The 25,558-nt window shown below is 33.8% G+C and overlaps 5 protein-coding genes across 12 annotated transcripts; 2 read left to right on the forward strand and 3 right to left on the reverse strand.

The window, feature by feature from the left end:
• The first annotated feature begins 247 nt into the window (after window positions 1–247).
• Window positions 248–11,627, forward strand: LOC143221855 (peroxisomal acyl-coenzyme A oxidase 3). Of its 3 annotated transcripts, none has more exons than XM_076447453.1 (12): window positions 248–596; window positions 8,559–8,738; window positions 8,817–8,939; window positions 9,004–9,162; window positions 9,389–9,536; window positions 9,609–9,899; window positions 9,962–10,125; window positions 10,201–10,444; window positions 10,524–10,757; window positions 10,833–10,987; window positions 11,058–11,351; window positions 11,425–11,627. In XM_076447453.1, exons 1-12 carry the CDS (start codon window positions 594–596, stop codon window positions 11,515–11,517), a joined length of 2,088 nt encoding a protein of 695 aa, XP_076303568.1. In that variant the 5' UTR covers window positions 248–593; the 3' UTR covers window positions 11,518–11,627. The 3 variants fall into 3 exon arrangements, with proteins under 3 accessions (XP_076303568.1, XP_076303570.1, XP_076303569.1); XM_076447455.1 differs by having other exon boundaries at window positions 8,592–8,738; XM_076447454.1 differs by lacking the exon at window positions 248–596 and adding an exon at window positions 8,043–8,528 and having other exon boundaries at window positions 8,592–8,738.
• Ir68a (Ionotropic receptor 68a) lies at window positions 629–6,380 on the reverse strand. 3 transcript variants are annotated; one of them, XM_076447451.1, is made up of 9 exons: window positions 6,070–6,380; window positions 5,621–5,801; window positions 5,269–5,417; window positions 4,215–4,523; window positions 4,029–4,131; window positions 3,387–3,670; window positions 1,671–2,009; window positions 1,207–1,588; window positions 629–1,139 (listed from the first exon to the last, which is right to left on the reverse strand). In XM_076447451.1, exons 1-9 carry the CDS (start codon window positions 6,114–6,116, stop codon window positions 855–857), a joined length of 2,079 nt encoding a protein of 692 aa, XP_076303566.1. In that variant the 5' UTR covers window positions 6,117–6,380; the 3' UTR covers window positions 629–854. The 3 variants fall into 3 exon arrangements, with proteins under 3 accessions (XP_076303566.1, XP_076303565.1, XP_076303567.1); XM_076447450.1 differs by having other exon boundaries at window positions 5,621–6,380; XM_076447452.1 differs by lacking the exon at window positions 1,671–2,009 and having other exon boundaries at window positions 636–1,139; window positions 5,621–6,378.
• Window positions 11,540–15,408, reverse strand: LOC143221856 (beta-1,3-glucosyltransferase). 3 transcript variants are annotated; one of them, XM_076447457.1, is made up of 11 exons: window positions 15,272–15,408; window positions 15,050–15,128; window positions 14,880–14,989; window positions 14,628–14,810; window positions 14,428–14,558; window positions 14,155–14,335; window positions 13,598–13,733; window positions 13,370–13,517; window positions 13,005–13,281; window positions 11,887–12,047; window positions 11,540–11,803 (listed from the first exon to the last, which is right to left on the reverse strand). In XM_076447457.1, the coding sequence occupies exons 2-10, from the start codon at window positions 15,120–15,122 to the stop codon at window positions 11,892–11,894; spliced, it is 1,395 nt and encodes a 464-aa protein (XP_076303572.1). In that variant the 5' UTR covers window positions 15,123–15,128; window positions 15,272–15,408; the 3' UTR covers window positions 11,540–11,803; window positions 11,887–11,891. The 3 variants fall into 3 exon arrangements, 2 of the variants coding, with proteins under 2 accessions (XP_076303572.1, XP_076303571.1); XM_076447456.1 differs by having other exon boundaries at window positions 15,235–15,375; XR_013011872.1 differs by lacking the exon at window positions 11,540–11,803 and adding an exon at window positions 12,133–12,476 and having other exon boundaries at window positions 11,908–12,047; window positions 15,235–15,375.
• On the reverse strand, window positions 15,234–17,494 carry Trs20 (trafficking protein particle complex subunit 2). The gene is made up of 3 exons (XM_076447460.1): window positions 17,359–17,494; window positions 16,942–17,175; window positions 15,234–16,834 (listed from the first exon to the last, which is right to left on the reverse strand). The coding sequence occupies exons 1-3, from the start codon at window positions 17,446–17,448 to the stop codon at window positions 16,736–16,738; spliced, it is 423 nt and encodes a 140-aa protein (XP_076303575.1). The 5' UTR covers window positions 17,449–17,494; the 3' UTR covers window positions 15,234–16,735.
• A 271-nt stretch (window positions 17,495–17,765) lies between these two features.
• Window positions 17,766–23,085, forward strand: C1galta (Glycoprotein-N-acetylgalactosamine 3-beta-galactosyltransferase 1). Of its 2 annotated transcripts, none has more exons than XM_076447459.1 (7): window positions 17,766–18,342; window positions 18,710–18,864; window positions 19,622–19,716; window positions 20,185–20,360; window positions 20,434–20,641; window positions 21,174–21,312; window positions 22,243–23,085. In XM_076447459.1, exons 3-7 carry the CDS (start codon window positions 19,668–19,670, stop codon window positions 22,787–22,789), a joined length of 1,119 nt encoding a protein of 372 aa, XP_076303574.1. In that variant the 5' UTR covers window positions 17,766–18,342; window positions 18,710–18,864; window positions 19,622–19,667; the 3' UTR covers window positions 22,790–23,085. The 2 variants fall into 2 exon arrangements, with proteins under 2 accessions (XP_076303574.1, XP_076303573.1); XM_076447458.1 differs by having other exon boundaries at window positions 19,616–19,716; window positions 22,243–23,084.
• Window positions 23,086–25,558: the final 2,473 nt, after the last annotated feature.

Here is a 25,558-nt window from a genome sequence, read left to right on the forward strand (position 1 = left end):
TACATAATAATTAGTAAACAATGTGTACTACACATTGATGAGAACATTTGAAAACTACGCGGGAAACTGAGAGGCCGGTAAGAGAGATTGGGATTGGGAGTCTGGTTGAGTGGGTTGGGTTAGGTATATTGATATATATATGACAACCGACTCCCGCGGTGTTGCCATTTTTTGGCTAGTACCATATAGAGTAGGCTTTGACTATAGACATATTATGCTGGCCACTCTGGGCCACCCCCACTTCAAATGATCTTACGGACCACTCCTTCCAAGATATTCCGACCTTTTCGAGACACCCTGTATATTTACCATGTACACGCAAGATTACGAAAATAACGAACATTATATGAGGAAGAAATTTTGAATACAATGAATGAGAATTAGAATGAACGAGAATATGTGTAGAATATGATAAAGTAAGGTGCAAAGTATGATTAAATGTAGAATAACCTCAGCATGTAAAAGAATGATTTTACACGCAAAGTAGCACTTGACGTGTGTAATATTCCGAGGAAGGAGAGAGAAAGCCGATGAAGTAGTGACGACCTAACGATAGTGCGTAGAAAAACCAGGAAAAACTGAGGATTGAATTTATGGTATGTTATATATTTATTATACTCTAGAAAATTGATGTACATATACATAAATATGTGTATGTACTTTCGTGTATTTAGTGTAATAACTGTACTATACTAACAAACTATTTAGATACAGATATATATATATATACATTTACAACCTGTAACCAATTGTCACTTAAAAATGCATGTTACAGATGGTTATTTATAATTTACTGTAAATAATACAGAAAATTTAGATTTTAATGGAATAATTTATGCAATAAAATGGATTATTTATATTTTAACATTATTCGGAATATTATAGAATTTATCCAAATGGTACTTGTCAAATTTTGGATCTTTCAAGGTTACGTGTTTCCAATATAAAATTTCTCCTATTAGTACCATAAAAGCTACAAAATAACCAACTATAATGGCAATAAAAGCACCTTGCAATTTATGAAGATTAACCACTGCCTTTTCAGATTCAGTTTCTTGTCGTATTTCCGTGATTTTCGACCACTCCATAACATCACTCAACCACTTTTCAACTAATCCAGTTTCTATTATACGCCTTATCTAGAAATATCACTGTTAATCATGTCCATAAAGTATTGTGATATTTAATATTAAGAATAAACCATACCAAAATATTAACACGTGGTTTTAGTGGTGAATTCTTCTCTATACCAAGCGCTATGGGCATATTTACTGCACATTCTTCCATTATATGCAAATTGTGCTTTGATGTCGTAGTTTTCGAGATTCCTTTATCCACTTGTTCTTTTTCATATATTTGTTTTTTAACTCGAGCATTGCGAAGGAAGTAGGAATTTTCATAGTAACAAAAAGATCCATTTGCTACTCTTTCAATAGCTGTTTCTTCATTTACAATCAACTGAAATTTTTTACCAACTTCCTGACTATTTGAATCCGCTGATATTAAGAAAAACTCTTTATCTTCTTTGTTCCAACCTCCAACTTCTATAGAACTCTTGGCCAATTGTGCCAATGAATCGATAGTAACTCTGAATTTAAATGACCAATATCAATTTTGTTAATGAAACAATTCTTAATAGTACCAAATTCTAACAAAGTAGTCACATTCACCTGGCAAATGGATTTGCAAGAGTTGCAGTCATGCTACCTCGATAGGCAACTGCAACTAGAATGCTATAAATCCACCAACATCCAATAAATATTCTCAAGCCCCAAGAATTGGGTAAGTTTGGTAATGAAACTTGAAGCAACATGCCATAAGTATATAATAGACTGTTCTGTATTTCAGTGAACAAATACAAACCCTTTCCTTCCTTTTCCATGGTTGTAATTGGAACATACATTTGAGTTTTGTATAAACCTATATATTTCTTGTAGGATAGTGATAAGACATGAAATGCAATACCTCCCAAGACTAAAGTAAAAAGTAGTGCGATCCAGGTATAAAGCCTACAAATTCAAATACATATATAAAACTATTATACAAAGTTCCCGATTAAAACAGTTATGAAGAACCTTTATTTCAAATAACTGTTTATTTGAAAACTAAAGTGTGTTTTCATTATATTTTATCAATAAACATTAACGAAAAGTGTGTATCTTTCTTCTTCAACTTGCAGAACTTACTTCTTTTTAATTACATATTATTCTGAAGGAGGTATTTCGTTTATTAGTATTCAAAAACATTTTCAGGTTCCACTTTATCAAGGGTAAATATAAAATTAAACTTGTACAAAGAGTTACGTCTCGGAAAGCCCTTTAAAATGAACCATTACATAAATATAAAATGTCTCGTGAATGTTTATTTATAAAGCTAATGAAAACACTTCAGTTTTCAAATTCCAGAAAAAAATTTTTGATTTTGTTCCGACATTTCTCCCAATTTTTCCGAAACCGTTTGCTTTACGAAAAAAAGTAATAGGACATAAAAGACGTAGCCTGTCAAGGTCTACAGGTTTTACCCAACATGTTTTTCGATACGGTCAATAATTTAGAAGATATTCGAGGAAAACGATTTTACGAGCATTTATAGTTAATTATTTTAATGTTGAATGGCGTTCTTAAAATTTTTTAATCTTTTTACCGTTTTAAATTTTACCAGCTCGTTTTTATCAGAAAAGCATAAAATCCGTAATCTAGTAATAAATAACAAAAGTTATACATTTTAAATCCTGTACATTTCTCCTATCTGTGACCTCGAGTGACCTTGAATAATTATAATCACTGAATTCCTAATAAAAGGAACTACCCAGTAATTCCTTTTTGCATCACAATAACCTGAAGAGATGAACCACGCAAAGGAACACCAATTTTCGAAGATCAAGGTCATTTCAAGGTCATGTTTTTATAAATATCTGAATGTATTTTTCGATCAGTTACACGATGCAATAAAATAAAAATGTAGTTATGTACCAAAAAACATCGATGACCTTGACAACTGCGAAAAAAATGACCCTCGGGAAAAAATATTCGTGCCACATACTATATTTGGTCCATTGACACTATGCACATTACGTAACAAATATTTTTTGCATCACAATAACCTGAAGAGATATTTAGGTGTTCGTATTTAAACGGAACAACTGTATATGACTTTTTTTTTATTTTGCGGATATGAAATTGATATCATACCTCGTACAATACTTAAATATTTAGTAATTGATTAGATGCCAATATATTTAATCATGTAAACAATATTTTGAATGAGATGGTGCAGCAGTTTTTAGTGGTGTCTCAAGAGTCACTTAGGGTTAAGAACCGAAACCGATATTAGAACAGTTTTCACAAGCGCGAATAATTTATATTTATTCCTAATTGCACACTTACTTAAACGGAAGTATTAAAAGCTTCCATGAATTTTCTGTCAAAGACTCTGGTGTTAGAAAAGTGAGGCATTCAGTATTATATGGAATGCTCAAGTCAAAATAATTTAAATGATGCAATGTGTAATGTAGATCACCCAAATAAAATGCAGCTTTTCCTTGGATGGCTTCATTTATAAGACCTGTGGTCTCATTAACGTCTGTTGTTCCCCATCTCTCAACCGCTATGTTGTGTGGCATATAATACTTTGGTATGAAATTCATGGCTTTCGAGATAGTCTGTATTAACTGAAACGTAATATTTAGGGTGTAGTCTGGTTTCTAGGATTGCAAGGGTGCGGGATGCGCCTTCTCGATAAATGCAAAGACGGGGGTTTGTCAGTAGTCAAAAGCGCTAGGCTAGCTACTGAAAACCCCCAACTTTGTATTATAGCAATTTTGCAATTTATCAAATTGTGATGATCTCGGCGCTCAGGTTCGATCAGTGATGAAACACAGCAATTTTGCAAATTAATTAGAAACTCTACGCCGAGATCATCACAATTTGATTACCAAAATTACGATCGATAATCACATCTAACTTGCAATTTATCTTGCAGTCCTGGAAACGAGAGTCTACACCCTTAATGTGAATTCTAATACATACTTCAAATTCTACTCCTAAAGCCTGTGTAATATTGTTCGGTCTTTCATTATAATAAGCTCTTGATCTTTCTGTTACTGATGGAATGTGCTCAAAAATAGCAACTCTAAAATACAAATAAATATAGTGGTAGTTCATTTTACAACGGTACTAATAACAATGATGCTTATCAGTTATTTCTGTACCAACCTCAAATGTTTTTTCTGTAGATTGGACGTTGTTTTTGTGAAATGGTTTACACCATACTGCAATTTATTATGGTACCAAGTGTCTATACATTTCATGGAAGAATATCTTTTTCCTCGAGAAGGGAAATAGACAGTGTATAGATCAATTTTTTCCTTAAACGCTTTCTCACCAGATCGATGTTTATATGCATTATATTGTCGTATGAAGACTACATTAATTATTCTGTTCCAAATGTAGTACAAATTTGGTCGAAATAAACGGTCGTCATACAGAAACAGAAATAATCCATACGCATCAATTAGACGTTCACTAAAAATGGTTAAAGCAAAATTAATTCAACTAAGCAATTTGCTATGAATTTGCTACCAAAACTTGTCGACTAATTCCTACCTACCTGTTTCCGGATTAAACTCGGTATTCGAGTGCAAAGTTTGCAGACGTAATTTTCGGCATCTATTCAATTACTAAATATTTAAGTATTGTATGAGGTATTATATCAATTTCGTATCCATAAAATCAAAAAAAGTCATATAGAATGCAATTATTCTAGGTCGGAAGGAATTTCTAATTTCCGAGTTAAAATGGCTCCTTAAAACAGTTACGAAGAACCTTTACTTGGAATAACTGTTACGAAGAACCGGTTCCAGCTAATATCTGTTTCGATTACGGTTCCAAATCTGTTATTTTTCGGATTTACATATTGACTGGAAATCCCTATTTACATTTTAGTACATGTTCAAAACATGTCCTCTTCACGAGGGCAAGATTTAGCATAGAATTGCGCCTGCAAACTTTGCATTCTGTTAACGCACTAATCTCGAAATTTGTCGACAAGTTCTGGTGGCAGATTCATAGTAAATAGGGACCAAATTCTGCTTCAAACATGGCTTGGTACCAGAGGTGGGCATTATTTGGCGAAAAAAATATTTTTCTCTCGTGCTCCACACTGTATATACACGATGTTACATTTATTACTAAGCGGATTAGTTATCTTATAAAAGTAAAAATATTTTTAACAAGTATTTGTTCAAATATATTATCATCATATGCTTACTTCTCTGTATATTTTAAAAATTCAGCTGTCACAAAACCATTGGCAATCAAGATAACATATGCATTACAGCCGATTGCCTTACTATCGTTCAAAATTCTTCGGATTTGTTTCCTCGGTCGTGAGAATTGTTCGTTATCTCGTAACGTAATCTATGATAATAAATGTATATATACATTTATATTTATATATTAGATGTATATTATATTATATATTATATATGTACATTATATATTATATTATATGTATATACATATATATATATATATATATATATATATATATATATATATATATATATATATATATATATATATATTAGAAGATCGAAAAAAGGCTACATTTATTATCTTACCTCGTACTTCGATATTATCGAAGGACTTTGGATATGCATGATATCCACGAGTGTTCGATAAACGGAATCGGTAACAAACACAATACAATTTTTTTGTTCCATAATCTCCTCCACGATTTTTTCAATAACCAGTTTTAAGTTTTCGTCGCTCCTCTCCAATTCATGTTCTTCATAAAGTCCACTGTGAAATTTTACAGATGAATTTGTCAAAAATTTATTCGGATCATATCTTTTATCGAAAGTACAACGTTGCATTTAAATTACACTTTTCGTTTCGGTATAATTTGGATACTGTTTTAAATACACAGAATACAGTCGCAAATAAAATGAATATTTTTTATGCACTTGAATATACACACGGTGCAGCGTGTAATCAACTTAAGTTAATAAGTGTATTTTAAAAACTTATTGCACGATCGAAAACTGTATAATTTATAAATAATTGTTACTTTCTACCAGCTACGAGAATGATTTTGAGGAACAAAATAAAGAGCATCTCTTCTCGATCTTAACTATCTTTCGATTAAAGTTGTTAGTTCACCGGTTACTAGCCGATTATGGGATTGATTGACAGTGGAATGGAATATTCAATCACCTAATTTACGGAGAAAATTGAGATCATCGATAATGGAAATACGAGTTAGCAATGGCTGTTGTAACGATACAGGGTGTACCGTTTAAATAAGGACACCTAAATATCTCTTCAGGTTATTTTGATGCGAAAATATTTGTTAAGCAATGTGCATATTATCAATGGACCAAATATCTAGCACGAATATTTTTTCGGAGTTATCAAAGTCATCGATGTTTTTTGATGCATAACTACATTCTTTTTATTGCATCGTGTAACTGATCGAAAAATACATTCAGATATGTATAATAACATGACCTTGAATTGACCTTGATCTTCGAAAATTACAGTTTTACTCAAGGTCATGTTATTATACATATCTGAATGTATTTTTCGATCAGTTACACGATGCAGTAAAATAAAAATGTAGTTATATATCAAAAAACATCAATGACCTTGATAACCCTGAAAAAAATGACCTTTGGAAACAAATATTCTTGCCAGATATTTGGTCCATTGACACCATGCACATTACGTAACAAATATTTTTTGCATCACAATAACCTGAAAAGATATTTAGGTGTCCTTATTTAAATGGAACACCCTATATACAACTCAAATATTATTGTCTGCTACACATTTTACAAGCTACATTAGATTATTATTAAAATCATTACTATGTAGGTGTATGAAAAAGTATCTGTCAATAACAAAAGAGCAACGAACTGATGAATAATAAATCTCAATGTCATTATACAGAGCCGAGCTAATTATATTCAACCACGATAATACAGGAAGCACATTATTTTTCTGGCAAGTGTTTTTGCCTTTTTGTTAAATTCTACTACAGTAATGCAGTCTAGCGCATGCATTTCATAAAAGCTTAAAGAGTACATTAGAATCCTGAATACACCGTGTTTATTTTATTTTTAATTTCGCGTAACTTTAAAGCTTCGTTAATTTAAAGTTTGGAATTCAGATTGGAATTTCTGTGATATTTGAAATGGAAATGCTCAAGATAACAGTGAATGATCACTTGTTTAAAAATAACTTTGTTTTATCTGTACACTATCTTTGGTCCATGGTTCAAATAAATGTTTTAGAATTATAATGTGTTTTCTAGTTTTCTTAATATTATTTTAAAATAATGTCAATGCAATACATATAGCGAAATTATATTATTACATTAATCATACGATTAATTGTCGACATAGTATATATCTTATAAGACGTTACGTTTTTTGAGACGTTATGTACATTAAGTGATTTTAAAATAATTTAAAATGACTAATTAAATACGTAATTAGAAATGTGATATACAGGCAATAACTATGTCCACTTTGAATATTGCCGTTATTAGTAATAATATAAAAAAATGTTATATACAAAACTTACACGGTATAGAGGGGGGCATATTGTGACACAAAGATGTTCTGCGTGGGTGGAGGCATAGAGGAGATTTCAAGGTCACTTTGATTTTTTAAAATGGAAAAACCTACTCTCTGTATAATGAATCGATAGACTATTGAATTCTGAGTAAAAATGTATTGACCTCTATATAGATATTATCTCTATAGATATTATCGAAATCATTTTCGTTCTTCTTTGAATAATATCTCGTTAACTATTACATTTAGGATATATGAAGGTCAACACTTTTATACTCAGAATTCAATAGTCTATCGATTCATGATACAAAAGGTAGGTCTTTTGATTTAAAAAAATCGAGGTCACCTTGAAATCTTCTCTATGCCTCCACCCACGCAGAAAATGTTCGTGTTACAAAATGTCCCCCTCTGTACCGTGCAAATTTTGCTCATAACATTTTTTCATATTGTTACAAATAACGGAGATATTCAAGGTGGGCAAAGTTATTGCCCCACCCTGTATATTACTCAAGATATACATATGCATAGGATATATAATAATTATACATATACAGTTAATATTAACAAAATTTATTTGTTAAAGTAATCTTCAATTTTTGTTTTAACCATCGAAGCCTGTCTTCTCGAAATCTCTCATTCACTGGTTCGGATAATCGAGATACTATATGTAATCTTCTATATCTAAAGTTGCATTAAACATGACATATCACTTTCTTCAAATAAAACATTAAAGTCACGGTTCGTTAAGTCTTGATCCAGTACCATTGAATTATACATATGCAATCCGATATTCATGAAAATTCCATGAGTCCGTTAATCAAGCACATCGCATGCCTTTCGACGAGCCGATATCTACCGAAGTCCACTCGTCACCGACGAGGTGAACGATTTTATCGGAAGCTTATTCCATTCACATCGTATATAAGAAATGATGAATACATGCTCAACGGTAACGCGTCAACCATACATTCATTTTTAGCTTTCAGTAGTTAGTAACCGTTTGAACGTACAGGTGATCCGATCCATAAGATTAGTAAAAATGAAGTCCACGATTGCCGACATGCCGAAGGGCCCGCTGGACTATTATAGAAAACGCGCAACGTTTGACTGGAAGTTACTGAAACTGAATTTGGATGGAGAAGACTACGTAGACTTCCAGGTAAAGAGACAGAAGTCAATCTAGTTCATTGTACATAATTTGATTTTGAATTAATTTGAAACTTTGATTATCTTTTAGAACAATCTATGGGACTTCATACGAAAGACACCGGTATTTGAAAGACTCGCTTCCCCGACGTTAGACGAAGAACGGAGAGTCTGTAACGCTCGGATCAAGGCGTTAATTGATAACAACATTGCGGTAAATCCTACTCGCGTTTCTTGCATAGGTGAAAAAAATAATTAACGTTTTATTTTTCTAACAGGATCCATTGACTCATAGAGACTGGTTCAATGCGATTTTCCAATATGATGCCTCGATACCCATAAAAATGGGTGTAATGCAAGGCATGGTGCCAGCTGCAATTTTTGCTTTGGGCACAAAAGATCAGTATGATATTGCAGAGAAACTTCAAGAAGGCTATGTAAGTATACATAATGTTTTACATTGTGACTCTCTACCCACCATAAGCAATTTGCTCCCAAAAATTTTTGTTGGCATATTCCGATCCATCTACTTTCGCATTGTAGGACAAATAACAAGTACGAACTTTTTAACAAACCAAAGAAATATATAAGAGCATATCCAAGTTGATATATACGTTCTATAAATATTGTTTGGATTTGTATTAACAGAATTATTCTTAATAGTACACAAGCTGTTTTGCGCTAACAGAAATATCTCATGGAACAAATGCAAAGGGCATTCGAACTACAGCAACATACGACGCACAATCAAAATGCTTTATCATGCATACTCCAGACTTTGAGGCTGCAAAGTGTTGGGCTGGTGGTTTAGGTGATTAGCAAGAGATAAGTCGGAAATGGTTTCTAGTAAAATAATATGTATATAAATAAATTATACTTTCAGGAAAAACTGCAACACACGCTATCATCTTTGCTCAATTGATCACACCTGATAAGCATAATCATGGTCTCCACACATTCGTCGTACCCATACGGGATCCGGATACTCATCTTCCTCTACCAGGTGTGACTGTTGGCGATATGGGCGAAAAAATTGCAATAAACGGCGTGGACAATGGATTTGTAATTTTCGATAATTATCCAGTTCCTCGATTGTGCTTATTGAATAAAACAGCAAGCGTTACAGAAGATGGACAGTATTTAATAAAAGTAAAGAACGAGAGCAAAAGATTTGGTAAGTGGGTTCTCCTGTGCGTTACAATTTTATGGGAAAACTTTACATTGGGATTTGTGCAGGTGCATCGTTGGGTGCATTGTCATCGGGTCGTGCTACGATTACATCTATAACCTCGAACGTTGGATCCGTCGCAATAGTAATTGCGATTCGATATTGCGCTGTACGGAAACAATTTGGGCCCTCGGAATCTGAGGAATGGCCAGTCCTAGAATATCAAGCACAGGTACTTAAAGTAATCAAATGAAACGATTTCAAGTTAAACATTGTTGCACATCTAAAACTTGTTGTGAACGCGTAGCAATGGCGACTGTTCCCACACTTGGCAGAAATATACGCATTAAAAATCTTCTCAGCCACGTTTGTGAATCAGATGTCTGAGTTTCAACTGAATCTAACGAATGCTATGAACGAGGATAACATTGATAGCCAAGGTATGGAAATCCATGCATTATCTTCTGCAGCTAAGCCGCTCTCTTCGTGGACTTGTCGAGATATTATTCAAGATTGCCGTGAGTCCTGCGGAGGCCACGGATACCTGAAAAGTATGTAAATATTAAAGCTGGCGCATGTGAAAAGTTCGACATTTTAATTATATGTTACTTAAAATTTATTTCATAATAGTGTCACGCTTGGGAGAATTAAGGTCTGAAAATGACGCAAGTTGTACGTATGAGGGGGAAAACAATGTATTAATTCAACAAGCCAGTAATTGGTTACTGAACCAATGGTCGAATATGCTCAATGGAAAGTCTGTTAATTCACCTCTCGGAACAGCATCGTTCATAAATGATGCCAACAAAATTATACTGCAAAAGTTTCAGCATACGACCATTCAAGATACATTAAAAATAGAAAGTACGAAAACAACTTTTTAAAATTGTATGGAGTTCTCTCTCCATTCAGGCAATGCATAGCTTATATCATTTACAGATTTACTTTCATCCTTCCAATGGCTAATCTGTTACTACTTGAAAAGGACTTACAAAAGGACGCAATATTTAAAAAGCAATGGCAACGATGATTTTGAAATTAGAAATAATATACAAGTGTTTTTCGCGCAAACCTTGTCTCTGATATATGCCCAGGTAACGTCAAGTATATTCAATGGTAAAGACTTCCACTTATATTAACATCGGTAATATTTCTTTCTCGCAGCATGCTGTACTGAAATACTTTATAGAACGTATTCAGCATCCTTCATGGAGATCTGAAGAACGCAATGCATTAACAAAGTTATGTTCCCTTTATGGAGCTGTCGCTTTGGAAAAAAGATTGGGAGACTTTTATGCTGGTGGTTATGCAACGCCTAGGAGTAACATGGAGAACTTTCTGCGGAACGGCATCATAATGTTGTGTAAAGAATTAGTTGATGATGCTGTAGCTCTGGTAGACGTTCTAGCACCACCAGACTTTATCATAAACTCACCATTGGGAATGGCAGATGGCGAGGTATATAAATATATTTGTCTCCTACTTTTTCCAATCTGTTTTTTTTTTTCTTATAATGTTGTTCTGTACATAGGTATATAAACATATCAAAGAATGGATTTTTAAAGACAAAGAAAACTTTGCTCGACCTACATGGTGGAACGAAATAACACGATCTAAGTTGTGATATGTACATATATTTAACTAACTTTTTATTTTTATAATATTATATTTTTATATATATATATATGTATATTAGGAAAATAAAAAATTTTTATATATTATTCTTACAAAATATACGGAAGTCAAGAATAATTCACTTATGCCAGTATACATATGCGCGTTCCCATCGGACAATGAGTTATAGAATCTGTTTCTACTACTTCCCTCGCATGGCACGCCTGTCTTCGCCATTGATGCTTCCGTAGTTACATTGTTCAGGCTTTTATGGTCACGATTTGGCCAATATTTCGCTAGAGTCGAAAATTCTTCTGCATTTCTTCCAAGTGAAATCTTTCCAGCTCGCAATAATAGTAGTATAATAATTGATACATACCAAAATTACAGTTCGGTATGTCTTTTAGTTGTAATTAGAGATTCATCTGCTTCTGCAAACCACTCAGTGTAAACCGTTTGTGGTTCAATCATCCAAAACTTGTGAAAAGATATAGGTTCTTGAGAAGCGAGATAGGCAGTTGCATAATCAGACGGACGTGCCTGGAATAAATACATTGGGACATTGAAGTAAACTGAGAACTTAAACCTCTTCGACATAATTGCCAATTGTAAAACTCCCTCTTGCCTGAGATTTTAAACTCTACAGCATTCTGGATCTAACCACTGCTCTCTCTAGTACCATTATATTTTCTGGTAATTATTTACCTTACCCCTCACCGATTTCGATGACTTTGAAATGTGTTGAACTCGACAACATAGTTGAGAAGTCATCGAAATCGATGAGGGGTCCCGTAATGTAAATAATTACCAGAGAATACATGTGCCCATTTTTTTGTGGATCCAACAAACCATGGAACTATATATTGTACGATAAGTATTGCTAAATACTTGTGAGCCACGTTACATGATGTGGTCTTTACAGCTTCTTAGGATAACCACAGTATACAATCTTCAGATGCTCTTAAATGGCTAGCCGTGCGTAAGAAACAATTGTGTATCGATGAAGTAGATAAAATAGATAACAATGAAAACTACAATCATAATATGTAAAGGTGTGCGAGAACCCGAAAATGTCGGGTCGGGCGGGTTTTAGAATATATCGTGACTCCCGAGATATCTTCCCGACCCGTCCCAACCGTAGTCCCATGAAGATCATCGACTCCAGATTTGACCGACAACGACTTTAGTCGGTGTCAGTATTATCCGATATTAACATCATTTAACAACAACGTTAACTTATTGCATCTATATTTTGCAATAATTATATTTTTATACAAAAGTAAAAGTGTCAGTGCAGAATAATTAAAGAATGAAAAGACTAAAATCATTGTCGGTTAAATTCGTCGACGGTCAAAGTCGTCGTCGGTTAAAGATGTTGTCAGTTAAAGAAGTTATTGTCGGTCAAATCTGGAGTCGGTGATTTTCATTGGACCCCCGAGCGTCAGGTACCCGATATTTTCGGGTTCTCGCATGCCTCCAGTAATATGCATTTCATACTTGATGAAACAACGGTGAATGAATAGGTTGTACTCCGATTCGTGCCAGACATGCACCAAACAGATACATATCATCTGGAGTTGTAGGAGATGGACAATCACACCTGCCTGGTTGTACCAACTGATGAACTAGAGGCTTGGATAAAACGAGCCCAGCGCCACCTGTTAAGTAGTCATACCCATAAAGTTTGTCCCATAAACGAAAGCCGTATCTTTCCCCAATTGCAAGTGGTATGTAGGGATTGTAGCATGTTAACAAACGCATCAAACGTGCTACGCTAATGTGAAATAAATAAGATAATGTTATTACCACGGGCATATGAATGGAAATATACATTTACATAGAGTACAGAGGGAGTAATTTACCTAAATATTGTATCATCATCGCTGATTACAAGCCAATTCAAATTACTTTTCTTTAATATCTTGTCTGCTTCTACTAAAATATTATAAGTCTTTTCACAGTGACCGTGTGTTGTGTTTGGCACGATGAAAGCCTCAAGTAAATGTTTATCTACAACAAAGAATGGCGTATTACCCACGTAATAAGCAGTAAACTCGAGTAATATTACGAGTAATTATAATTGGTCATACCAGCTGCATCACTGAAGTAACCAATGTTTTCAACATGTTTTGTCCATAACTTCTTAATCACAGCAATTCTTTCAACATGATATTTTGAACATGTTTTTACAGCAAAATACGCGTTCTTGGAAGACACGGATGAATCCTGTATTTATTTAAACTTCCATTAGTATATGATAAGTAAGTAGAAGAATAAGTACTATTTTTATTTCGTAATATAGGTCCTTTAATAAAACAAAATCGTCTGCATCTAAATTTGAATTAGTGTCTGGTGACTTACAGTCAGCGGCAATAATAAGTGGACACCCTTAAAAATCGCATAACTTTTTAGAAATTGGTCCAAAGGACTCGAATTTTTTTAAGATGTTAGACCGGCTAGTTCGCTAGAGAATAAGTAAACAAAAATTTATTACGATTGCAATTGGTAGGAATTATACAAAATTTTAAAAAATGATGTTTTATGATCTTGCAGTCCTGGAAACGAGACTACCATTGTTGACTATGGTGCATACAATGTCAAGTAAAATCATAAAGCACAGGGTTCTCATATAAAGCTATTAACTTACACAAGGATGGAAAAATCTTGGATAAGTGGCACAATCAGAAGTAGATACAATACACAAGTCAGGTACATGTGTCAATCGTACTCCCTTGTCACCATGGAGAACAAACAATGCGAATTCGTAGGACGCATCAATTGAAAAGTCTTCCTTAGGTCCTTCCCCTGCAATAAGTTTTTTTACTAGACTGAAAAAGAAAAGTACAATTTCTGTTATTCAGTATCGTTCAATCAAATTTATGAAACAGTAGGTTTACAATCAAACGTTTAAATAAATTACCTATTCATCAATGCTGATGTTATTGCAAAACCTGAAGCTATGTGTGGATATTTAAGTTTTTTATTGTGCTCTGCAAAATGATGTATAATTGTTGGTTCACGATCATATAATGCATGACCAATCCATAAATCCTATAACGAAAAGTTTCTAGAGTAACAATTCATACACATAACCCATTTTTTATAAAAGAATAACCATACCTTATGATGATTATACTTCGAGAAAACATTCAATAGTTTACTTAATCTAATTACAGTACTTTCCAAACAAAAAAAAAACCATTTGGAAGTTCGACGTGTAATTAGTAAATGTTCCAATAGCGGTAGTATCGTCCATGATCCATTAATGTTCAACTCGTGAGATAAAACTATTTCAGGAGGATCCTAATATGTACAATCACAAGGTTATAACTTCTAATAAACTAATTATAATAAGTAATAGCTTATGCATACCTCATCAAGGATATTAGCTTGTTCAATAATATCTTTTTTCAAAAGATCAGCATGTGCTATATGATAACCATCCTTTTGACTCAAGACAATAAATGTTGTATCGCTAGGAGCTATAAAGAGAAATAATACTTATGAAATATTTAGATAACATATTCTAATGTATAGCTTACCTAAAATGCTTGTATCACTTGTACCAAGGCATAGAAGAAAAAGTAACGAATGTAGAATATGTATGAAAGGCATTATTTCCTAAATAAATAAAAATGAATTTATGTAAGTATATAGTTCTAAAATGTCTAATAAATATTTTAAATATTGACAAAAATAGTTAAAGTACAATTATACATATACATACCACAATGTCAAAATTTCCTTTAATTCTGCATATTTACCTATTCATATTTTCTCAAGATTTGAATAATATTAGAAACATCAAGTTGTTAAAATATTTTCTACAAGTTTTCGTTTGAATATGATTGCTCGAGACCACGACCACATGAACATAGATACCTATATATATGTGACTGTGTTGCGAAGTTTAGAATGGTTTAGAAGCTACATTCACGGAATTCTGTTCAATCCACGCATGCGTACAGAAAATTATTTTTAAAAATTATTGTATGCGACCACGCGAACTTTCATTGTTTCATTCTGAAAAGAAGGTGTAGAAATCTGTGATTTCTCTAAATGATATTTTAAATAAAGATACATCATTTTTCACGCATATAGGGTGTCCCAGAAAGAGTGTAGGAAATGAAAGACCTAACCCAGACACCAATCAGCGAGCGGCTATAGCGATAGGATTCCAGATTCCAGCTCGGCCAACGGCAACGCCACGCTCTGATTGGTCCGTGTTTTTCGTAACTCGAAAACAAAGCGTTTTGGCGCGAATTAGCAAAAGAAAGATCACCTTTTTCTTTTTCCTACACTCTTTCTAGGACACCCTGTAGATATTGCAAACTGTTCCGGGTAGCAGAGCCAATTGTCCTTACTTATTCAAATAAGTAAAGAAAATTCATTACAAAATAAACAATTCTCTGTATTATTTTTAATATTTAAAAAAATTAATTTTTCAATTAAAACAAAAAAGATGAAAGTAGCACAAACTTTCTAAATTAAATTAAAATAACAGTTCAGTGCAACAAGGATATAAAATACGTAAAAATAAGTACAGTATATTTTCATAAAAATTGACAAAAATCACAAAACTTAAAGGCTTGAATTTTATAAGAAAATTGAAAACCAACAAATATTTCATATCGTATATGATCGTTGCATTATATTTTGTTTTCAACAAAATCGGATTCGAACTGTTTCGATTAATTTGCGGATTATAATATTATAAAATTATTTCCCCAATTTCCTTTCACTCAATGCTTATTTTCAATACTCAATATTTATTCTATAATGTTTTACAAAAACGTAGACTCGAAAATATTGGTAATATTTAAAAACAATACATAAAGATTAAGTGGTTCAGGAGACTAAAATTTTGGTTTCATTCTTCCTTTTGTGCATAAAAGAAATGAAAGGGATTTCAAGATCAATAACATGTTTTTACATAATACTGTTTGTTTTTAATAAATACATATATAGGATCTTAATTGCTCTTATGTTATTCAAAATTGAAGCTTATGACTTGAATAACTATAAAATATGTAGAATGGAAATGTAATTGAGATTTACTGATAACATGAAATCATATTAATATTGAAATAATATGAATCTATTAAGAAATTACTTATATAGCAACAGTAGCTATTCAGTGAGATTACAAAAACAAAATTCATGTACAATAGAAAATAATTATTATCTAACATTATAGATATAATTTTATTACTAATATTTTACAAAATTTATGATGATAAGTATTTCCTGCCATACAATTGCGCCTTTTTCTCAAACCCAATAGACTTAATTGGTGTGTTTAGTTTGTAGAATGGGTTCATAGAATACTAGAAGGAATATTTAAGAAGAATTAATAAATAACTTCTACACAATATTGTAATAAGTTAGACTGTTAAGACATATAACAAGATGAATTTCAAATGCAGTTTCTTACTTTTATATATGTTTCATACATTTCATTGAAGAAATTTTTTATACCATCTTCATTCTTGCTATCGTGTACCATAATGAACCTAATGTGAGTCGCGGTAACAAAAGCGCTCACAAACCACTGATTGAATTTATCCACAATTTTCAAATGCATGTTTGTTGTTTTCCATGTATGCTCATCTACAAGGTCTAATGCAGAATGCGCAATGAATTGGTTCAAATGCGAGTAATCTTCCTTCTATTAAAAATAAAAATGTAATTAGTTCATGTTAAACGATAACGTGCAGAGATAAACACAGGCAAATTAATTGTATGAAATTATATTATACTTTTTAGATGAAAAGGCAAGTATCTTTTTACAATATTTATTAAATATTGAAGAATTACTTAAATATAACCTATATATGTATATATAACAAACCTTCGCATCTTTTCCAGAATTGTTGAATTCAATTTCAAATAAGGGATTATCTGCATGACCAACAATTACAAAATAATAATAAGCTGTCATTGCAGTAACTTTGTGAAATATTATGTCAATGACAAATATTTTTCTATGCACGCTGATGTTATTATTTAAAATAAATAAATAGACAACTCTTGTCTTGTCCAAATCGTTATCGCTCCAACTCGAGTATACATATGTAAGTACTTATTTACATTGCTATATATTTACAAACTTCGAAACTTATTGTCTTATCATATTATCAACTGAATGAAAACAAAACACTGTTCCGGACTGACAGATTGCAGACTCAGACTATTTAACTCGAAATGTATTCTGTATTTAGATATATGTTCGATATAACCGATGTACGTTGCAATTAAAGCTTTTCTGTAAACAATAATGCATTAAACATGAATCAAAATATAGTACAAACATATACATATTTACTATATTTTAGTATAAACATCGTTGCACAGGTTATATTATAGAAGCCATTGCACGCGAAATGACACGAAAGCGACAAACTTAAATAAAGCTGAAGTTTTTACGATTACTTAAAGTTTATATAGTATTGCGACGGTTTTCAATAAAATAAGCATATATCTTCTCTGCGATTTAATGCGTTATTAGTGAAAAATGATTTATGACATATACCCCGGCCTTTTGAAATATATTTACGATTTAAAATACATAGCTTCCTAAAGACCATTTCATTCTGTGATCGTTATCATTAAACTCATTTTCGTTTTGCCATGTGTGCATATATTTGCTCGGCTGTGTAAATAAGTAAATTAAACGTCATAAGTATTAGTAGCTATAATCAGATCACAGGTGCCAGAAGAGAACAAAACACGTGTCAAAGCCCATTGTTAAACAAAGTGCCCTTGATCGAACAAACCGTAAAATTGCTTTGGACGTGTCACACGCAAAATCGCTTCAAATTCCGATTGAAAATAGGTAAGGATGTTTACTATAGTGTTATTTTAATTTAAATTATATCTGCGTGACGTTTTTTACGAAAATTCTACAATATAAATAATAAGAAGTTTTTTATATTCTTTTGTTTTATGTGAAGGTAAAGTATAATTACTTTCAAGATTATATCTCTAAATAGTTTTTGCTGAGTGTATATATACCTTTGTTTCTATAGAATTCAAATTTTATGGATCACCTTACACATTGTGATGACTTTACATATATACTCGTTGATTCTGTCAGAGTATACACCTTAACGTACTATATTGCATTATCGCAACAGTTACATAACGTACAATTAAGTTTGCAGCTTCCTTATTATTGATTAAATTATATGTTTTCCTTTCAGCTTTACAGGATCTGGATTTATAGAAGCTGCTAGTTTTCATGCACTTAATACTAAAAGTAGCAACGAAAGACATGTCCATTTATTTAAGGAATTCATCATTCGTGGAACAGTCAAGACAATTCGGGATTTGCAGTTGTCTATGCAAACATTTTTAGGTATTGTACAGTTGTATTAAAAGCTAAATTATGAAGATACAGTGTGGGAGAAAAGGGGCAAAACACTTCGTCCATTTCTATATTTTATATAACAAACATTGTAAATCCTACATATCGTGTACTACTTTCTGTGTAAGCACACTGAGTAATAAGTTTATACATTATACAACAAGGAAGTTATAGAAAAATTGTTAATAAGAACTAATTTTATAGGCTACTCGAAACATTTAGCTATAACGTTACTCTAATTAAAATACGTCGTTCCATTTTAAAAAGATGACGATGACTTTGAAATATCGAAAAATATGACCTAGAGAGAAGAAACTTCTTCAAAATTCGACATATTTCTGTGATATCATTTGCAATCTTTTACCGAGATAACGAAGTACAAACACAAGTTTCCTGTGATTGTACCTGCTGATAATAGATAAAGCAAAATAGTGCTGCCTGTCGAAGTATTTAAACCAAAATGTTTCGTGAAACCGTTTTATCAAGTACACAAATTCGTTTTTAATTAAGTGAATTACGAGTTTCAAGTTTGCAAATTCAAACGGAAAATAGTGATTATTACTTTGCAATTTGTGTCTGTTCTGAATTGGGTAGTTTTATAGTCTATGTAGTTTTACGAAAATCCAAAATCACATGTGCATAAAACTTGGTGTGAAATGACCTTTACATAGCATTCCCGGTTTAATAGCTAACTGAACAGAAAATACAAATATTAAATATGTATTGTTTTTCTTATGCCTAGTAACAGAGGAAGACAGCCTGCAATAGTTGTCTTGTTGCATAATTGAAATTACATGTTTTTATCATGTATCATGGTGCGACAAAGGCTCCCAAATTTTAATGGTGTGTATGTATTAAAATATATTATTGTGACCAGTAGAGATTACTCTTTTATATATTGGCAGTCCGATCGAAAATGTTTTTATCAGGTATAGCATGGTTTCAAGAGAGCTTTCACGTGATTATTTTTTGTCAACTCTTTTTTTTCATAATTTTTCAAGGTCACCTTCAATTTTTTGCAAATACACCTGTAATTTTTTTTACACTTATCTGTTAGAGAATTTCAAAGCGAATTCGATAAGTATAATAACATAAAAAAATTGCTTTTTTTACAAAAGATTTTCTATAATCACGTGAAAATTCTTTTGAAACCATGCTATATGTGATAAAAACATTTTTGATCGGACTGCTGATATATATAACAGAGTAATCTCCACTGATCACAATTCGTGGTTCACCCTGTATGTGAAAACATTCTATTGTGTGGATAGTAAGATTTGTAGCTAAATAAATACCTATTTTCCTTTGCAGGTATAAGAAATGGTAGACATTTCGTTGTAACTCTTATTGCGGGTGTAATTTTTGGATTTCTCTCCGCGTGCCTTTTAATAGCAACTACAAGAGATGTGCCATACGTTTTTAATTGGTTTTCTGGTGGATCGATGCTGTCTAGAGATCCCCATCATTACTCGGAACTGGAAGGAGAAGTAAATATACTAGATACAATTATATAGTTCTAGCAAAATGTCTTTTCAACCAACTTGAACGTATGTAACACAGGCTGGACCTCAAACAGAGGTAAAATTTCATGGCGAAGATGAAGATTTTCACAAAGGCGAAGATGAAGTTGCACAAAACCTTGCAAAGAAAGTACGTGTTCTTTGCTGGGTGATGACAGGTCCAAAGAATCATCAAAGCAAAGCGCAGCACGTGAAAGCAACATGGGGCAAACGATGTAACATTCTTTTATTTATGAGTTCTGTGGAAGGTAAATTATATGCTTGCATTGTTTTGAACGGGCTCCATGAAAATCACCGACACAGGTTTCGCCGACTCCAGATTTGACCGACAACGATTTTAACCGACAACGACTTTAGTCGATGACAGTATTATTCGATATTAACATCGTTTGACAATAACGTTAACCGACTGTAAGCGGGTTTACGAACAAGGCACAAAGGTACTTATTGTTAAAAGGTACAAGTTTTGTTGTGGAGACTTAACCTAATCTAACCTAACTTAGGTTAACCGACTGCATCTAACACCTTCTGGTACAAATATTATATCTTTATATAAAAGTAAAAGTGTCAGTGCAGAATAGTTAAAGAAAAAAATGTCAGCACCATCTTTAGAGACGATGTTACTATCGGATAATACGGTCGTCGACTAAAATCGTTGTCGGTTAAATTTGTCGACAGTCAAAGTCGTTGTCGGTCAAATCTGGAGTTAGTGAAAACTGTGTCGGTGATTTTCATGGGAAAGGAACACATTTGAAACGTTATTGAACTTTTTCTGTTTAGATGACAAGTTACCCACAGTTGTTCTACCAGTAAAAGAGGGGAGGGAAAATTTGTGGGCGAAAACCAAAGAAGCGTTTAGATATGCCTATGAAAAGTACAAAGACGAAGTAGATTGGTTTATGAAGGCTGATGATGATACGTTAGTATATATTTAATTACAACTTTATTACTACATACTTGCGGTTTGATATTTGAAAGTACAGTAATGTCCGACTGTAAGTCATTTCTCGGTTCTGTGTTGCGACCTACATATGTATAAACGGGACACTATTTTTTCGTGGTTTCAAAGACCGCGCCTCGAAGTGTAAACAGAACTAATCCAATAACAAAACTTAGCATTGTTCTAATGAAAATGATACCAAATATGATATAATTCCTACTATGTATATTTACTTGTGTAATGAACGATGGAAGTTTTCGACGCAAAGGACAGCGTATGGGAAAGAGAGAGACGCGGAGAGTCACGGCGCGCCGGCACAGTTCAAAGCATTTCCCATACGCTGTTCTTCCTCGCGTCCGAAACATTCATGGTTCATTACACAAGTAAATATCATTGAAATTATATCATATTTGGTATCATTTTTATTAGAAAAATGCCACGAATATGTTGGTCAAAGTCCCATAAAAAATAAAGAACACCGAGGCAGTTCGAGCTTCTAGGCCCTCCACGGGGTAAGCCCCCCAGTGGAATGGGCAGCGTAGCGACATACAGTTAACACGTTACCTACCGGAAGTCTATTAATAGGATTTTCAATAATTGTGCTGTACCAAAAGAAAGCATAGCAATATTTTACATTGCAATCTTAAATGAAACTATTACATGATATTATCTAGGGTGACTTGTTAGTTCACCATGAAAATTGCTGTTGCTATTGAAGGTTCCATTAAAAAGTGTTTAGCCATGTACCATAGATTTTTCAAGATTATGCAATAATCACCGGTCGGTAACGTGTTGAGCTTTCACCAAGCTTATAGTCGGATATTACTGTAGAATGAAATCGAATTTGATACGATCATGGTTCAACTATATGGATTATATAAATTCTGATTCAATTATTATAACTTACAGATACGTGGTAGTAGAAAATCTGCGGTACATGTTGTCGTATTACAATCCAAGTTCGCCCCTGTACTTTGGCTGTCGATTTAAACCGTTCGTTAAGCAAGGATACATGAGCGGTGGTGCAGGATATGTACTTAGTAAGGAGGCTTTACGTAAATTCGTAGAAGATGGTTTGCCCGATAAGACTAAATGTCGCGAGGATCACGGAGGTGCTGAAGACGTGGAAATGGGAAAATGCTTAGAGAAGGTCGGTGTCAAAGCGATGGATACTCGGGATTCACATGGTCGCGGTAGATTTTTCCCATTCGTCCCGGAACACCATTTAATACCCAACCATGTAGATAAGAACTTTTGGTACTGGAAGTACATTTACTACGATGTCAAAGATGGTCTCAATTGTTGTTCTGATAGCGCGATATCGTTTCACTACGTGTCACCTAATATGATGTATGTTCTCGAGTACTTAATTTATCATTTAAGGCCATACGGCATTACACACGTTGTAGAGAAACTTACTGCGGATCAGACGATCACTGTATCAACGGAGTACTAGTCTTTAGATTGTTTTAATGTAAACACTTTCTTGTGTTGAAAAACAAGCCAGTAGCCAATTCTGCTTCGAGCTAATTTTTACCAACGTTTATAATCGTACTTTGCGAGCAACAGGCGACCATTATGGTGCCAAGAACATGCTTGGAGCAGAATTTGGCCCCTATTTGCTACGAATTTGCCACCAAAACTTGTCCACAAATTCCGAGCCTAATGCGGAAATAAATGGCTTGGTATTTGAATGCAAAATTTGCAGGCTCAATTCCATGTCACACCCAGGCTTGCCATATTCCGCGCGTGCCAGGCCCCTTACCGCTGCGCCCCTCGCCACGGTACTAAGCTGAGCCCGCCCCACTCTTCTCACTACACTGACGCGTACCGCGTGGAGCAAGCTAAGTTAGCGGTACGCGTCAGTATTAGTGGGAAGAGTGGGGCGGGCTCAGCGTAGTACCGTGGCGAGGGGCACAGCGGTAAGGGGCCTGGCACGCGCGGAATATGGCAAGCCTGGTCACACCTTGCCCTCGCGAAGAGGACAGGTCGGTCGCACCTTGCTCTAAGAGTGAATATCAGGCAAACTCGGAGTAAATCTTGCTGTAGGAGGAAAAACGGAATTTTATTTAAACTTATAAATTAAATGATTTTAAATTTCATGTACTTTCAATAATTAAATTCTCTCTTACAACAAGATTTACGCCGATTTTTCCCGATGTTTACTCTTGGAACAAGGTTAGGTTCACTCTTAGTGCGACCGACCTGCCCCCTTCACGAGAACGAGGATTTGCGCCTGCAAACTTTGCACTCAAATACCGAGCCTAACGCGGAAACAAATGGGTCGGAATTTGTAGAAAAGTTTTGGTGGCAAATTCATAGCAAATTGCTTACTGGGAAAATTAATTTTAAAGCTCTAAACTCAGCACAATTCTTGTGTGCTCAACCTCATTATCAATCGTAAGCACCAACAATTATTTCGTATTCTTGTATTTAGGTATACAACGCTAGTCCATTCAGGCCAACGAATTTAATCATGACTGTATTCACTGAAAGATAAAGTGTGTGATATCTAATATAATAGTTTAATATACGTATATAGGATCTTTAAAAAATACGAGGCTAGGAGAATCATGCACATACACGCATACGAATCGAAAAATCCTTTACCAGTTTGTAAAGTACAGACATCGTTTTTGTAATATTAACAGTTGAAAATTCGTTGATCGAATTTGACGTGTTTGACGAAAAAAAAATTGTGTTGGTATCTTATGAGCCCCATTTTACCATTCAACTTTGTCCTTCAGACATTTGACGTATCTTTAAAAACAACAAAGATATTCAAGGTGATCAAGTTAGCTGGGACACCCTGTACATCCAGGTCAGTGACCCCTCGTTGCGTTCTATATTCTATACATTTGAAACCTCTGGTAGTCTAATTGTAAGATGTTCCCTTTCACTTCTGAGGGTGTGCGCGCGCGTGTAAACAATAAGTCAGTTTCAGAACCAAAAATGGTCTAACAATAGGTCTAAGGCTTTCCATTTGTATGAACGTCAGGAGAATGCATGCTTTTTCTGATCTCATACTTTTAAGATACACTGTATATTTGTATACACACACACACACATACAGGATGAGTCTGATAACGTGACGATCTCAAATAACAAAACTCATATTGGACCACTGTATGTCCTCCTAGGAACCATGCAACATTTGTTGGAACATTATCTTTCGTACAACAAATAACTTACGAGTTATTTGAGATCGTCACGTTATCAGACTCACCCTGTATACAGGGTGAGGCGCCAGAAACTGGCCACCTGAATAACTCGGCTGATATTGGTGTTAGGAAGAAATGCATCAGATGGAACTTGCTTGGTTTCGAGGGGGCATTAATCTGATGTTGGTAGCTTTTTTGTAGGTGGACGCGTAAAGGACATATGAAGGTCAACTTCATTTTTTTTATTTGGAATGAGGTATTTTTTAATACACCAATCGATGCAGCTGGACATTCGTTATAAAAAAGTACTAACCTATGTATGTCGAAAAGTTAGTAGTTCAGGAGATATTTCAATTTAAATAACTGTTGTACTAAGACGTTACATAAGTAAGTAAACACTAACGTCTTAGTACACACACGACAGTAATGGTATTTTAGAGTTATTTAAATTGAAATATCTCCTGAACTACTAATTTTTCGACATACATAGGTTAGTACTTTTTTATAATGAATGTCCAGCTGCATCGATTGATGTAATAAAAAATACCTTATTCCATTTAAAAAAATGAAGTTGACCTTCATATGTCCTTTATGCGTCCACCTACAAAAAAGCTACTAACATCGGATTAATGCCCCCTCGAAACCAAGTAAGTTCCATCTGATGCATTTCTTCCTAACACCAATAGCAGCCGAGTTATTCAGGTGGCCTGTTTCTGGCGCCTCACTCTGTATATAATCTATATACATATAAATAATTATATATGTATATATATATACAAGATGTTGTGCTACAGATGATGGGTGATTCTACACACAAAGATAAAACTGTTCTTTCTCGGACGCATCCGGGTCTGTATAGCGCTGTATTGGTTTTTCTCGAGGGTGCGTTTGAACTCTAATATTCTGGCATTCTGGGCGGACATGGGCATGGCACCCTGTTCTCCCGGTTTATCCTGAGTTCTAAACATTGTTACTGAATTTTGATAGTTGCTGGATCTTCGGCTCCGCGTTCTCCCTGAATATTGACCTGCACAATGTCACCCTAGTACTTAATTCGTTTCTCT

Source organism: Lasioglossum baleicum, chromosome 3 (genome assembly GCF_051020765.1).
Source record: "Lasioglossum baleicum chromosome 3, iyLasBale1, whole genome shotgun sequence".
NCBI lineage: Eukaryota > Metazoa > Arthropoda > Insecta > Hymenoptera > Halictidae > Lasioglossum > Lasioglossum baleicum.

Bases quoted from the DNA above. Each gene is read 5' to 3' on its own strand.
- LOC143221855 (XM_076447453.1), top strand. The intron at 9,163-9,388 runs GTAAGTATACAT...TATTCTTAATAG, and splicing joins AGAAACTTCAAGAAGGCTAT to TACACAAGCTGTTTTGCGCT. The intron at 10,988-11,057 runs GTAACGTCAAGT...TCTTTCTCGCAG, and splicing joins TGTCTCTGATATATGCCCAG to CATGCTGTACTGAAATACTT.
- Ir68a (XM_076447450.1), bottom strand. From the start codon at position 5,875: ATGCAACGTTGTACTTTCGATAAAAGATATGATCCGAATAAATTTTTG. The intron at 5,418-5,620 runs GTAAGATAATAA...TTATTATCATAG, and splicing joins CGATAATATCGAAGTACGAG to ATTACGTTACGAGATAACGA. The intron at 2,010-3,386 runs GTAAGTGTGCAA...TTGAATTTGTAG, and splicing joins CTTTTAATACTTCCGTTTAA to GCTTTATACCTGGATCGCAC.
- LOC143221856 (XM_076447457.1), bottom strand. From the start codon at position 15,122: ATGCCTTTCATACATATTCTACATTCGTTACTTTTTCTTCTATGCCTT. The intron at 14,811-14,879 runs GTATGCATAAGC...TGTACATATTAG, and splicing joins AAGCTAATATCCTTGATGAG to GATCCTCCTGAAATAGTTTT. The intron at 12,048-13,004 runs GTATGAAATGCA...TATTTATTCCAG, and splicing joins ATTCACCGTTGTTTCATCAA to GCACGTCCGTCTGATTATGC.
- Trs20 (XM_076447460.1), bottom strand. From the start codon at position 17,448: ATGACAGCTTATTATTATTTTGTAATTGTTGGTCATGCAGATAATCCC. The intron at 17,176-17,358 runs GTTTGTTATATA...TATTTTTAATAG, and splicing joins ATTCTGGAAAAGATGCGAAG to AAGGAAGATTACTCGCATTT. The intron at 16,835-16,941 runs GTAAGAAACTGC...TATTCCTTCTAG, and splicing joins TGTATGAAACATATATAAAA to TATTCTATGAACCCATTCTA.
- C1galta (XM_076447459.1), top strand. From the start codon at position 19,668: ATGTTTTTATCATGTATCATGGTGCGACAAAGGCTCCCAAATTTTAAT. The intron at 19,717-20,184 runs GTGTGTATGTAT...TTTCCTTTGCAG, and splicing joins AAGGCTCCCAAATTTTAATG to GTATAAGAAATGGTAGACAT. The intron at 21,313-22,242 runs GTTAGTATATAT...TATAACTTACAG, and splicing joins ATGAAGGCTGATGATGATAC to ATACGTGGTAGTAGAAAATC.